The 15,375-nt window shown below is 40.9% G+C and overlaps 1 protein-coding gene across 9 annotated transcripts in view; it reads right to left on the bottom strand.

The window, feature by feature from the left end:
- The window catches only part of birc6 (baculoviral IAP repeat containing 6), a 246,679-nt gene that overhangs the window by 17,020 nt on the left and 214,284 nt on the right, over positions 1-15,375 (bottom strand). For all 9 annotated transcript variants that reach the window (XM_073050528.1, XM_073050534.1, XM_073050532.1 and 6 more), the window contains 3 exons: positions 4,962-5,172; positions 4,121-4,266; positions 1,194-1,304 (listed from right to left, as the gene is read on the bottom strand). In XM_073050528.1, the coding sequence (XP_072906629.1) occupies positions 1,194-1,304; positions 4,121-4,266; positions 4,962-5,172 (468 nt within the window). The remainder of the gene's footprint in view (positions 1-1,193; positions 1,305-4,120; positions 4,267-4,961; positions 5,173-15,375) is intronic.

Consider the following 15,375-nt stretch of genomic DNA (forward strand, 5'->3'; position numbering starts at 1 on the left):
TTCGCTTTGCTCCTCAGAGTGTAATAAGGATTTGGACAGCAGTAATTATTGAAGTTCCCCTCAGGGAAAGAAAGCCTGTGCTAATCCCTTCCAGCAGCAATCTATCTTTCATTTTATTCTCTTAACATTAGATCTTCTCTTATTTTTCAGTATTTTAATATTCAAGTCATTATTTGGCAATCTTTCTGGAGAAAGATTTTCTTCTCACATTTTCTTAAAAGATGGGTAGCTTTACTAATTATTTTGAAAAAATTCCAGAAGTTATCTATACTGCAAATAAACTCTTCCTGATATAAACCAATGTCAAGGGATAAGCACCTTGTATTCACTAAGATTGTCACTCTAGTCAGTAAATACAGAATTCAAAGTAACACATGATCAGATATATAAAAAAGATGCTCACAATTTGCAAAGGATCTGCATTTGGCTGATGGGTAGAGAAAACTTCACTGACAAGGCTACATTCCTAAATGTATAATTTGTCCAGTGATTAGGTTATGGTTAATCGGGGCTGCTGGGGCGGCATAGCTTGAAGGGCCAGAAGGGTCCACTCAGTATTGTATCGATAAATAAATACTCCCTATAACATTTGATGCCCTTACCAATCAAGAGCCCATCAACCCGTCAAGATAGCACTGGTGAACCACGGTAACATTCTATGGACTATGTACAAAACTTCTACATATACCTCTTTTGAATTTACTTTGAACCTCCACTTTAAATACACCCAATAACTTGACCAATGAATTCCACAGATTCTAAAACAAAAAATCCGTCCTCAGCTTTTTTCTAAAGAAACATCCTTCTATTCAGGAGCTGTACTACTAGCACTATTGGAAACATCCTCTCTTAAAAATTCTATATTCAAAAAAGCCTACAAGACATCATCTAAAGGCCACTTTTCTTTTTTTAAAAAAGCTGCTGACAGTTCAAACATCCACACTTGAAAAATTTTAACTGAGTTTCCAGACAGCCAAAGACAGATGGAATACTTGCCAGCACTTCCCTTTCTGAACTAATGATGCTGATATGACTTCTAACATGTCATGGAATCCCTTTGTCCACTGAGTCAATACAAATACAAGATGAGTTATGCTCACTGACCCATTTATTATAGGAATGTCACAGATAGAGTCTCAATATACAAAGCACAATACTACATCACTTTTCAAAGCATGTTAAATTAAACTTACCAAACTGCAGTTTTTTCATCGCAGCCACATACTTCTCCTCTAAAGAACGTGTTACTGCTGAGGGTCTCTGCCTCATCATAGCTTTCTTTGTCGATTCTGCTATTTTCTTTTCTGAAAATAGAGGTCAAGATTTAAGTACTGCAGCAAATCTAATTCACTACCAAAATCTTTCCCAACGGCTTAAGGCAGTAGAATGAGTAAAACTTTCTAGATAAGAATAAAGGAATGCTCACATGGAGTGCAAATACCAGCAGAAACCAGTGGGACAAGCAGTCCTTTCTATGTTGTAAATTCCATATAATTCGATGGATAGCTCATGTGACAATGAATGAGCCCAGATGAAACAAAGAGGCAATACAGGAAACATTCACTTGACCACGCAGCACCTTTGGGTAACAAAACCCTTAATATCTTGGGTCAAAGGCCCAGTGTTAATAGTTGCTTTTCATGTATCTTCAACAGGATCTACCACCAAACACATCTTTCCCTCCCCCAATTTCTGCCTTGTGCGAGGATTGCTCTTTCTATGAATCCCCATCCCCACTGATCTCCTTCCTGGTACTTAACCCTGCAAGTGCACATTCACCTCCTCCCTCACCACCACTCAGGACTCCCAAATAACCCTGCAAGGTGAGGCAACACTTCAGGATCATCTACTGTATCCAGTGCTCCTGGTGCGACCTCCTCTACTTCAGTGAGATCCGATGCAGATTAGGGGGACAGCTTTGTCAAGCGCCTTCAATCCTGCAACAAACAGCGTTTCCCAATGGTCAACCACTTTAATTCCACGGTCCATTCCCATTCTGACGTACCAGTCCATGGCCTCCTCTACAGCCACAAAGAGGCCACTCTCAGGTTGGAACAGCTAATTTTTCCTGGGTAGCCTCCAACCTAACATCATGATCAATTTCTCTAACTTCTAGCTCCCCATCTTATCTTTTACCGTTTCCTATTCTGGCTCCCATCTTACTCATACTCTTTTCCTCACCTGCCTATAAACTCCCTCTGGTGCCCCCCCCTCCCCCCCAAGGTCCACTCTCCTCTCCTATCAGATTCCTTCTTCTTCAGCCCTTTACCTTTTCCACCTATCACCTCCCAGTTTCTCACTTCATTCTGCTTCCCCACCCACCTACCTTTTTTCTTACCTCCTTTCACTTATCACCTTCCAGCTTGTACTCCTTCCTCTCCCACCACCTTTTCATTCTGGCTTCTTCCCCCTTCCTTTCCAGTCTTGGCCTGAAATATTGGCTCTTTATTCTTCTCCACAGATGCTGCCTCCCCTGCTGAGTTCCTCCAGTGTTTTGTGTGTGAAACTCTTTCTAAGAATGCTGCATCATGTCCAGCACTTTCTGCTTTTATTTTAGGTTTGCAGTATCTGGAGTTTACTAAATTTAGTTCATTACTGTCAGACGGACCAAGGGTTTTTTTGATCAACAGGTAGATTTTTATTTTCTTTGTGCTTTGATGTACTAAGAGTGATGTTTTAACCTCGCTTCAACACACTTGAGTCAGGAAAGTAACAAGGATATTGAATATGATTTCTACACCAGGGATCATGTTGGGATCTGCATGCAGACACTGGAAGGTGACAGGCCTTTGTTCAGTTGTGACACTTCCTTTCACAATACAGAAAGTTGCAATATGGATCTTTTTCTAAGAATGTAACCCTATACTGCCTTGTAACATGGGGATGGGATCAGCAGCATTATGTGATAAAGTTTGTAGAACTTGCAAATTTGCAGAAAATGGGACCTGGGAATGCAGCTCCATAATTCATTGAAAGTAGCGTCACAGGTTGAAAGGGTTATTAGGAAAGCTTTCAGCACATTGGCCTTCATAAATTAAATAAGCGTTCTTGAGAACACGAGACAGGATGTTATGAAGTTGTACAAGACTCGGTGAGGCCTAGATTAGAGTATCATATGTAGTTTTGGTCTCCTAGCTACAAGAGGAATGCAAATAAGGTTGAAAGGGCATACAGAAAACTTGAAAGGATGTTGCTGGGTCTGGAGAACCTGAGTTATAAAGGAAGACTGAATAAGCTAGGACTTTATTCCTTGGAACGTAGAAGACTGAGAGGAAATTTGACACAATTATGAGGGGTATGGATAGGGTAAATGCAAGCAGGCTTTTTCCACTGCGGTTGGGTGGGACTACAACCAGAGGTCGTAGGTCAAGGATGAAATGTAAAAAATTTTAAGGGAACCATGAGGGGAACTTCTCTCAGATGGTTACAAGAGTGTTAAATGCTTAGGAGAAGTTTGGATAGGGACATGAAAGGTAAGAGTATGGAGGGCTACAGTCCCTGCGCAGATTGATGGGAGTAGACAGTGTAAATGGCTCCACACAGACTAGATGGGCAAAAGGGCCTGTTTCTGTGCTGTACTTCTCTAGGATTCTATGACTCTAAATGCAATGGGTTAATGGGAAGGTTAATTGAAATGATGGCCCATATTTCAAGACCATAAAGCCATGAAAACTACCTTAGTATTTTCCCATTCTTTTGCACTACTTTAAGTTTCTGTAATTTATATACTTACTGTAATTTATAGTTTTAATTATTGTGTATTGCAATGTACTGCTGGCACAAATCAAATTTCATGACATATGCCAGTGATGTTAAACCTGATTTTGAACTCCTACTATAATTAAATGAATTAGTGAAAGCACAACAGAAGTACTCTAAGCAATTTTGGTTCCCCATACCACACTGAATATTATTTCATCAGAGGCTCCTTACAGAAGGTTCAACAAAATGATCCAGAGGTGTCATCGTTCAGGTCTTGGCCCAAGATAGTGACTGCTATTTCCCTGCCTGACCTACTGAGTTCCTCTAACATTATTTCTGTTGCTTGCCAAATTACCTTTTCTCAAAACCTTGACAAAGACTAATTCTTGATATTACATTATAAAGTTGATGGACTCACCTTGTACTGCTTGTCGTAGGCTGGTTGTTGCCACTTGCACAATCTCTGCAGTTTGCTGAATGTCAGGCACAAGTAGCGTTAGCCCCTCAGATTCTGCCTCTGCTGAATCAGCCTTGGACCCTGCTTTACTTTTATCCTTCTTTGATCTATTTGAAAGAGCAAGCAACATTTACAGGGCATTATTTAAAAAGCTCGCCTAATTCAAAGTTCAAAGTAAATGTATTATCAAAGTACGTACTATGTCACCAGATACTATCCCAAGATTCTTTTTATTTGCGTGGGCATGCACAGAAATTACGAAGAAACACAATAGAATCACTGAAAAACTGCACAAATTAGCTGAAGACAGTTGTACATTTTGAACCTGGCAGTTTAATTTCCCTTTGGCATCAATATCAATTTATTTTATTTTATTTAGCGATACCACACAGAGCAGGCCACTTCAGCCCTTCGAGTTGCTACACCCCAGCAACCTCAAAACCCTGATTAACCCTAACCTAATCACAGGATGAATTACAATGAGTAATTAACTTGCTGGGATTGTGGGAGGAAAACAGAGTACTCATAGAAAGCCCATAATTTCTACACGTAAAGACACTCCTCACAGAATGGTGCTGGAACTGAGCTCTGGATTGCTCCGAGCTGTAATAGTGTCGCACTAACCGCTATGCTAAATTTACCACCATTGAACCCCTCCATTCTTAAAAAAAATCTTAAAAAAAAAAAAATGCTACCAGATTTTTTTTTAGATTGGGGTACAAAGGACAATATTTCTAGGTTACCTGCAATCCAAGAGGGACCATTTTGAGCCAAGTAGTTATCATCTGCAGCCAATACGTACCTTAATCTGTTGGTGTATGTATCCACACAAGTTTTCATTTTTGCGAGTAAAGTGCCAACAGAAGTTTGTGTCTCTGAATGCTCCTCATCCTCCTCACTGTTATCACCAGATAAAGGCAACAGAAGGGGCACAAGAGAAGTGCATGAAGCAATGGCACGCAGCAACTCCAACAGCGCTCGATATAGAGGAACATGCCTAGCCATGTCCAACACTGTAAAGACATAAAAGGAACAATAATTAATCCACATTAATGGCACAGTTACACTTGCAAAATATACCACCAGGAACAATTAATTCAGCTCATTAATAAGCAGATGCAGAACTCTGCACTATTGTCTTCCAGTCTAATAAAGATGGTCTTTCTCATCCCCTCACAATTAGACCAAAGCAATTATTTCCCATACTCTGGCACATGGTATTTGGATAAAAGTTTGAAGTTTAGTTCCGTAGCTTGAGCTGGGTTCAGACAGAGGGTTGTGACATACTAGAACAGCAAGTTGCTACTTTATACTGCAGGGTTATTGTCAAATGGCAATTAGTTGAAATGGTAGAAATGTGGAACAGAGATGGAAATATAAGATTGATATTGAAATGTTGTATTCCCCATGTCAAACAATTAACAGCTAAATACTTGGTGCTGCTCTCAATCATTGTTATTCTGAGGATGATAGAATCAAAAGGTACAAAAGTCAGGACAAAGTCAGACTTTGAAAGTCAACCATTTTGGGGAAACCTCTTGTGATAACTCATCCACCTCTAATTAGTCCATAGAATAAATAGGATCCAAGTATTTTTAAATGTAAAAGCACAAATGTAAATGATTTGATGCTAATTCTATGTGGAACTGAAATTTCTCTTACATTGAATTTTTTTCATAAAAAACAGATTAAAATTTATTTCTGCCATTCTTATGCTTTACTGAAAAATTTTTGCCCTTTGATTTCTGTACTAATTGCCCCAAAATTAGGGATGATGGTGCCTAACAGTGCCTCCTTTGCCTGCATCTTGGGAAACAGCTTTATTTCTACCTTTAATTCCCCTTTCAGGGTTCTATTGAAGACCCCGACCTGGAGTTACACACAGGCTTCGGTTCTTTGTGGGAATGAGACTCGTTCTCGGGGTTCCATGACTGGCCGTTATGAGTTTGGCCTGAGAATCTCGGTTGCGTTCGAAAGCCTAAGATCTCGGGGCTCTGGAGACAGGTGGATCGAGGGTCAAACTTGTGTGTCGTCAGGGAGGCCGGAAAAATCTTTCGCTGTGGGCCCGAAAACCTGAGATCTTTGTGATCTTTGGACAGAGCTTGAAAAAAAGTGACGAAACAGATTTTTAGCATCGTAAACCAGCAGGTTGTTGTTATGTCTCCTGCTTGCTGTGAAAATGGGGTTACCTCTCTCTCCCTTGCCAGGGGGAGAGAGAGGACCTATGGTTTGTTGAATTTCAGATGAAATGCGAAGCCTTTGGGGTAACTTTGGTCTATGTCTTTGCTATTGCTAAACATACATGCTTGGATCGGTGATGATACCGATGCGCATTTATTTTTGCTGGCGGGGGAGGGGGAACTGTTGCTTGTTGCCACTTAAGCATGGGAGGGGGGAGCTGGGGGGATTTTGGGGTTCTCACGTTTAACTGTCGTTCATTCTTTGGGGCACTTCTCTGTTTTCATGGATGTTTGTGAAGAAAAAGCATTTCAGGATGTACCGTAGATTCCGGACTACAGAGCGCACCTGATTAAAAGCCGCTGGCTCTAATTTTAGAAATAAAATCAATTTTTTACTTGTACAGGCCGCACCGGATTTTCGGCCGCAGGTGTCCCACGTTGTAATATGAGATATTTACACAGAAAGATATTACACGTGAGGATTTTTTAACTTTTAATTAAATCCATATGGTAACAAACAAATATATATTGCAAATGCTTTTTTTCGAACCGTGCTTGTAATACGGCTACTTTTAAATATACATACGTATCGGTAACACAAATTACGTTGCATATACTTTTTTACTGGAACAACATTCCAATATCTCCTAGCGACTGGTAAAAATATATATACTGCAGCCTACCAGGAAAAGTTATTGATCGCCTTTAACTTAAAAGCAGCGTTTTCGCTCGGGTCTGATGTGCTTGGGTCTGATGTGCTCGGGTCTGATGTGCTCGGGTCTGTTGTGCTCGGGTCTGTTGTGCTCGGGTCTGATGTGCTTTTCTTCGAGTGTTTTCCATGTTGATGAGGGTGAGTACAAATGACTGATTTACAATAATTTAATTGTGAAAGTGCGCTTGATTTATCGTACAATTTCATTGGACCTCTGTGAACTACTCATCAATTTTATTGGTCTACTGTTACGAGGCAAAATGTTTACGAGGCGGCATGAAAAAAAACCATGTATTAGCCGCTCTGGATTAAAGGCCGCAGAGTTCAAAGCTGTTCAAAATGTGGGAAAAAAGTAGCGCCTTATAATCCGGAATCTACGGTATATTGTATACATTTCTCTGACATTATACCTTAATGTGACCAGCTCCACTCTACAAAATGCCAAAATGCTGTTTCCAGGTCGATATCCTCTATATAAGGGTTGAAATTTGCCCTTTGAAATACCAAACCATTTGCACACAACAGGGATGAGACTAAATAACAACCATATAGATTATTTGCTTCCACTGCATTCTAAAATTAATGCTCAATTTAACTAACTTGAAAAGGACGGCGTATTTCTGTTTAAATTGTAGTGCATCAGTGCACAACCATCCCCTTTTAATAATACGAATAAACTGCTAATTAATTCTGCACATTTTTGCCAACATCTACTTCTAAACCAGTTATTTAAATTATTTCTGGACATCATAAACGGATGCTACACTGGGCATTAAATCAATATACTACAGTAGCATAGCAGCTAGCATAATTGTTTACAGTGCCAGTTACAAGATCAGGGTTCAATTCCCGCTACTGTCTGTAAGGAGTTTGTACATTCTTCCTGTGACCATGTGCGTTTCCTTCCACATTCCAAAGTTGTACAATTAGCGTTAGAGGTTTGGGCCTGCTATGTTAGAGCTGGAGGCATGACAACACTTGCGGGCTACTTAACATAACCCTTGCTGATTTGGTTTGAAGTAAACAACACATTTCACTATATGTTTTAATGCACATGTGACAAATAAAGCTAATCTCATCTCCACCTTGTATGGAACACTTGAGGCTTTACAGGCACCTTTGTTGTTTAACGATGATCACAGTAAAAAAAAAGCTTTCCTTCATACCTTGGAAATTGATGACTTCAGTCCATTAGAAAACCTACTGTTTGCTTGCTGAGTACAACTAAGAAAGCTTAAAAATCTTGAAATCAGAAGCAGCTACAGTGACAGTATCTTGGGGGTGATGGAAGGGAGGAAGGGGAGATGGAAATAAAATACTGAAGCGTGCAAACTGTGACCCACAACCTGTTATGCAAATATCATCATTCCTAATGATGGAAAATAGTGGGACATCCAAATACCTTGATAGGACCATTATAAACACATTTGAATTGAGAGTGAATTGAAGCTACCAGCTGCAGTACGAGTTCTCAGGATTAAGTAACAGACAGGCTTCAATCTCTCTTGGAAACCCCATGCTAATTTGCTTTCAGAAAACAACAGGCTGGAATTTGGATCTCATAAAAATCATTTATTTTTATTTTGAGATACAGCACAGAATAGGCCCTTCCAGCCACATCGTCAAGAAACCCTGATTTAAATCTAATCACAGGACAATTTGCACTGATCAATTAACTTACCAACTGATTCACCTTTGTTCACCTTTGGACTGTGGGAGGAAACCCACATAGTCACGGGGAGAATGTACAAACACCTTACAGGCAGTGGCAGGAATTGAACCCTAGTCGACCGTACTGGAAAGCATTGTGCTAACCACTACACTATGTTGCCTCATCCGCCTTCTCTTACAGTTGCCCAATCAGGTTCAGTTTTGTATTAGTTAAAATTCTCTCCTATTCAATGAATGCAAACCTAATGCCATGTCTTTCCAAGGGATTTAGGATTCAGGCATACTGTCACATCTAAACATTTTTCTTTTGGATCAGAAAGAATGAATGTGAAATGACAATGCACTGTTTATTATTTCCCCATTGCCACTGATCCATCCTGTTCACCACAGAATGCATCTCGTAGTTTACTTCCCAACACCAATATGCATATCTAAAAGAACAAATTGGCTTAAGAAACTCTGCAAGTCAGACAGCATTTCCAGAGGAAAATGGAAATATGTCAACCTGAGACATTAACTGTCCACTTCCATCTACACATGCTGCCTGACTTGCTGTGTTCCTCCAGCAGTTTTGTTTTTGCTCTGGATTCTAGCACCTGCAGTCCCTCATGTCTACATCTTCCAGCAAGCTTTGGGACCCTTTTAAATGCACAAGAATGTAAAACAAAAATAAATTTAACACTTAGATTTGGTTGATTAAAGGGGATTTGTTTGAAGACCATCACAGAATGTACAGGTTCTTCCATGAAGAATTATATCACTAGAGCATACTGTATGGCATTGCACATGGATAGCTGTAAAACGGCAGCAAAGCCATAGGAAAACTCATGGAATTAATTGCTCGTAGCGCAGTAGAGTTCCTCATTCTTTATTTGCACATTCTTCAGATTCAGGAGTGGCAAAGAATAATTTAATGATGCTTGATAATCCCAATTCTCTTCCCTTAATACACTGAGACATTCACTCCAAGAATAGCTGCACCTAATGGCCCATTAAATGGATAGTACTGAGTAGCACTAAATTCTTTTTCCAAACCATTTAACATCTTCAGTACAAATTAATTAGCTACCCTGCCACAACTTCTGTATAATGAAAATCTAAACACTAATTCATCAATATCAGACATGATGAAGAGAGGCTAGCATAATACTGAAGAGATCCTTCGAGTTTCTACCACTAAATTTGTATTTTCCCATCAAACACAAGGTCTCTGCTCTCAGAAAAACTGAATGCCAGCTTGTAACTCCAGTATCTGATTTCCATTGAAGCACCCAGGTAATAAGTGCAAGAGAACATTCTCTAAAATTGATGACAACTTCAATACCAATAATTTCCATCAGACTGCCAACGCCATGAGAAGCCAATCTTTGGTGAGGCAGTGCAAGGTTTAGAGAGACCCCAGGACCTTTGAGAATTTTTCAGTAGTGTTCCAAAAAAAAAGGGTGCAAGCAAAGCAGCCATTGCTGGAAAGTTATTTCAGTGTTAAGTGGCCAGGCTTTGGCTCAACAGGTTTAGGGAGGAACAGGTGCAGGTTGGAGCTTAAGCTTGGGAAATTAGAGGTACAACAAGAGTAGAAAGGATGGAAGTTATGGCAGAGATGTGGCATTTCAGGGTAACTAGCAGTCTCCTTGATCAGAATCAGATTTAATATCACCAGCAAATGACATGTTGTTTTGCAGCAGCAGAATATTGCAATACAGTACTAAGACACACTAGGTACAGTCTAAGGCACCCTAAAATTTTACTACAAATTTGTTTTAGGCATCTATTACTTGTCTTCTGCATTAGTGTATCTATAGTAAAGGGCAAATTTTATATTTCCAAACATCCATTTTCCAAAAAATTAAATGCTACCCAAGAATTTTTTTTGTTAAAGAAAGTAACAATCAGTAATATGCCACTTTTCAAATAAAAACTTGATTACTTTGTAGGTATAAGCACAGTGCATGATAAAAGAAAGGTAATAAACAGGTTCAGATGAACAATCACATACAGGCAGTCCCCGAGTTACGAATGTTCGACTTACAGACAACTAAGGAAGGAGAACGCCGTCCGCTATTTTAAGTTGGATCCCGATGCCGTCTGCCATTTTAAGTCGTTGCCATTGACACTGTGTTGAGTGTTTAACTTTGTATTTGGCTTAAAATTTTCTTAGTAAGATTCACCCTGAACCTGCCAACCCCCCCCACCCGTTCTGGTCAGCTGGTGGCGCAGTGAGATCAGCGCCGGGCTGGAGAACGGATCCAGTGACAGACTGCAACTGTGCCGGGTTGATATCGAGCTCACAGCTCCACCTCGTTAAAAAAAACACTGCCACCTCCAGTTTAAATTCCCACACAGAATATTGTGGATAATCAAATACCCAAACCCAGCACAGCCCCCACTTGTCCCATTCAGTCTGTCTCAGTGCGGTGGTCGTTAGGACCCAGCAGACCTCGGGACCCGCCACCCGCAGTGTTTCTGTTCCGTTGATGGTGTGCGGTGGTCCTTAAGACCCAGCGGACCTCCGGAGGGTTAGGGTTAGCGGACCTCCGGAGCTCCCATTGACGGGAAGCAATCGCGATTGAAAATAAAGTGGAAATAATAAAGCGTTTGGAAAGAGGTGAAACGCCATCGGCAATTAGAAAAGCGTTAGGTCACAGTCGGTCAACGAGCGGAACAATTTTAAAGGATAATGGATAAGGTAAGAATAATGGAGCATGTGAAAGGCCTTGTCCCGATGAGCAATGCAGTGGTTTAATTATTGGAATACATATGTTTCTTAATTGTTTTATATGCATAGAAAGGTAAAATATATACTATATACTAAGACAAACGTTTGACTAACTGACGCTAAATAATACCAGATGTACTTGTTCCGACGTACGTATAAATCCGACTTAAAGACCGACTCAGGAACGGAACTCGTACGTAACCCGGGGACTGCCTGTACATATAATAAGTTGAATGAATTAAATTGATTAACTCAAACAGAAATGGGCGTGGAAGGAATCAAACTAGCCAAAGGACAACCAAACTGAAAGATGAAGGTGTGGCAGATGTGATAGTTTAATCTTCAAATTACTAATTCATACACTGTGGCAAGAGTGAGCATGGCAAAAAACACAAGGTGGTCATCCTTCATCAGCTTGGTCTGTCCCAAGCAGAAATTTCATGACAGACAGGAGTCCAGGCTCTTCTGAAGAAGCACAAAGAAACTGGCAAGACTGAAGACTAGAAATACAGTGGTCAGACACAAAACTGAGTGCAGCAGATGAGAGATATATCAAATTGATATCCCTTCTAAATCAGAAGTAGTCCAGCACTGCTATCAGCTCTGAACTCACAAAAACCACTGGAACCCAAGTTCGCCCCTCTACAGTCCAGGTAGTTCTTGTCAAGTGGTCTTCATAGAAGAGTTACTGCCAAAAAGCCATTCTTCCAAAGTGGAAATACTCGCCTATGCCACAAAGACTGCGGTGCTGAATCAAAAAATGAATGTTTTGGCTCAAACAGGAAGCAGTTTGTCTATAGAAGAGCTGGAGAGCCAACAGTGAAGTACGGTGGAGATTCCCCTCAGAGTTGGGGCTGCATTTCCACACATGGAGCTGGTGATTTGGTCAAAGTTGATGGAATCCTCAATGCTGAGTACAAGCAAATTTTCATCCATCATGCAATACCATCAGGGAGGCATCTCTTCAGTCCCAACTTCATTCTGCACCCCAAACATACTGCCAAGGTCAGAAAGAACTATCTTTAGCAAAAAGAAGAAAAAGGGAGGTAGGAAGAGAGGACAAAGAAATGGCAGAGGAACTTCAGAAGTATTTTGCATTAGTCTTCACTGTGGAAGGCACTAGCATTATGTCAGAAATTCTACAGTATCAAGGGGCAGAAGTGAGTGCAGTTGCTATTACTATGGAGAATGTGGTTGGGAAGCTGAAAGGTCTGAAGTAGATAAGCTACCCGGACCAGATGGACTACACCTACAGTATGAGGAGCGCTTAATGGCTCTGGGCCTGTACTTATTGGAGTTTAGAAAAATGATGGGGGGTGGGGGGGTGGGGGGGATCTCACTGAAACCTACTGAATATTGAAGTGCTTAGATAGACTGAATGTAGAAAGGCTGTTTCTACAGTGAGTGAGTCGAGGACCAGAGAGCACAGCCTCAGAATAGGACCTCCATGTAGAACACAGATGAGAAGGAATTTCTTGAGCCAAAGGGTGGTGAATTGTGGAATTCATTGCCACACATGGCTGTGGAGGCCAAGTCATTGAGTATATTTAAAGCGATGGTTGATAGGTTCTTTTTTAGTCAGGGCATCAAAGGCTATAGGAAGAAAGAAGTAGAATAAGGTTGAGAGGGATAATAAAATCTGGCTTGAAGAAATGGAGGACAAGACTCAATAGGCCAAATGGCCTAACTCTGCTCCTTTGACTTATGGTCTAATGTCTTACCGCAAATATTGCAAGATTACTAGACCAGAGTAATACAATAATTCATTACAACTGCAGATAATTTTCAACTAGGTTTTCAAATTTTATCCACGTCCCTATTTATTTAACCACTTTCAGCTCTACAACTGTCAGACGCCAGTACTCCTCCAGCTCAGATTAGAGGAGCACTGAAATTTAATGATTGCCATTACACTGAAATTTAATGATTGCCGTTACGTGCTTAGATGCCAAGCTTTGGAATTCATTCCTTAAACCCTTTTTAAAAATGTCTCTTCAAGACACCCCTTAAATTTCAGCTTTGATTAAGTTTTTAATTGCCTGTTCTAAAACCTAAGGCAGCTAGGTGTTAAACTGTGTGCATTAATATTCCTGCAAATCACCTTGAGACACTACACTAGATTAAAAGTGCCATATCCAAGATGATGATGATGCTGTAGTAAGGTAATTATGGGAGTGCTAAGTAGCATCACAAGTGACTCCCTTCAAAGTCACAACAGGATAAATGATTGTGGCACCAAGCCTCTTTTGGACCACTGCAGTCTTAATGGCCATACTACACCACAAAGATCAAAAAGGTAGAAGACACTAAAGTTGATGGTATAGTGGACAATGAAGGTGCTATATCAGAATATTGATAAAATGGGAAAGTGGGCAAGAGAAATACAGTTGGAACACAACTGCAGTAAATGTCAAGTAATGCATTCTGAGAAAGTTAAACCAGGGCAGTACATACATTGGGAATAGTAGGATTCAATGAAGTATTGTTGTATAGAGACCCAGGGGCACAAGGAAATTGCGGATGCATTGGTAATCATTTTCCAATGTTCCTTAGATTCAGGATCAGTCCCTGAGGATTGGAGAATGGCTAATGTTATCCCACTTTTTAAGAAAGGAGGGAGGGAGAAAACAGAGAACTATCGACCTGTCAGCCTGACATTGGTGGTGGGAAAGATGCTAGAGTCCATTATTAAGGATGAAATAGTGGCATATCTAGATGGCAGTGATAGGATTGGGCCGAGCCAGCATGGATTTACCAAGGGTAAATCATGCTTGACTAATCTGTTGGAGTTTTTCGAGGATGTAACCAGGAAGTTAGACGGGGGAGATCCAGTGGATGTAGTGTACCTCGATTTTCAGAAGGCATTTGATAAGGTCCCACATAGGAGATTGGTGGGTAAAATCAAAGCTCAGGGCAACGGGGGGGGGAAGGCATTGACATGGATAGAAAACTGGTTGGCAGATAGAAAGCAAAGGGTAGTGGTGAATGGGTGTTTCTCGGAATGGCAGGTGGTGACTAGTGGGGTGCCACAGGGCTTGGTATTGGGACCACAGCTGTTTACCATTTACATTAACGATTTGGATGAAGGCATAGAAAATAACATCAGCAAATTTGCTGATGATACTAAGCTGGGTGGCAGTGTGACATGTGATGAGGATGTTAGGAGAATTCAGGGTGACTTGGATAGGCTGGGTGAGTGGGCAGATACTTGGCAGATGGCGTTTAATGTGAATAAGTGTGAGGTTATCCACTTTGGGAGTAAGAACAGGAAGGTAGATTATTATCTGAACAGTGTAGAGTTAGGTAAGGGAGAAATACAAAGAGATCTCGGAGTCCTTGTTCATCAGTCACTGAAGGTGAATGAGCAAGTGCAGCAGGCAGTGAAGAAGGCTAATGGAGTGTTGGCCTTTATTACAAAGGGAATTGAGTACAAGAGCAAGGAAATCCTCTTGCATTTGTACAGAGCCCTGGTGAGACCACACCTGGAGTATTGTGTACAGTTTTGATCTCCAGGGTTAAGGAAGGACATCCTGGCTGTAGAGGAAGTGCAGCGTAGATTCACGAGGTTAATTCCTGGGATGTCTGGACTGTCTTACGCAGAGAGGTTAGAGAGACTGGGCTTGTACACGCTAGAATTAAGGAGATTGAGAGGGGATCTGATTGAAACATACAAGATTATTAAGGGATTGGACAAGATAGAGGCAGGAAATATGTTCCAGATGCTGGGAGAGTCCAGTACCAGAGGGCATGGTTTGAGAATAAGGGGTAGGTCATTTAGGACAGAGTTAAGGAAAAACTTCTTCTCCCAGAGAGTTGTGGGGGTCTGGAATGCACTGCCTTGGAAGGTAGTGGAGGCCAATTCTCTGGATGCTTTCAAGAAGGAGCTAGATAGGTATCTTATGGATAGGGGAATCAAGGGATATGGGGACAAGGCAGGAAC

This window comes from Hemitrygon akajei, chromosome 7 (genome assembly GCF_048418815.1).
Source record: "Hemitrygon akajei chromosome 7, sHemAka1.3, whole genome shotgun sequence".
Classification (NCBI taxonomy): Eukaryota; Metazoa; Chordata; class Chondrichthyes; order Myliobatiformes; family Dasyatidae; genus Hemitrygon; species Hemitrygon akajei.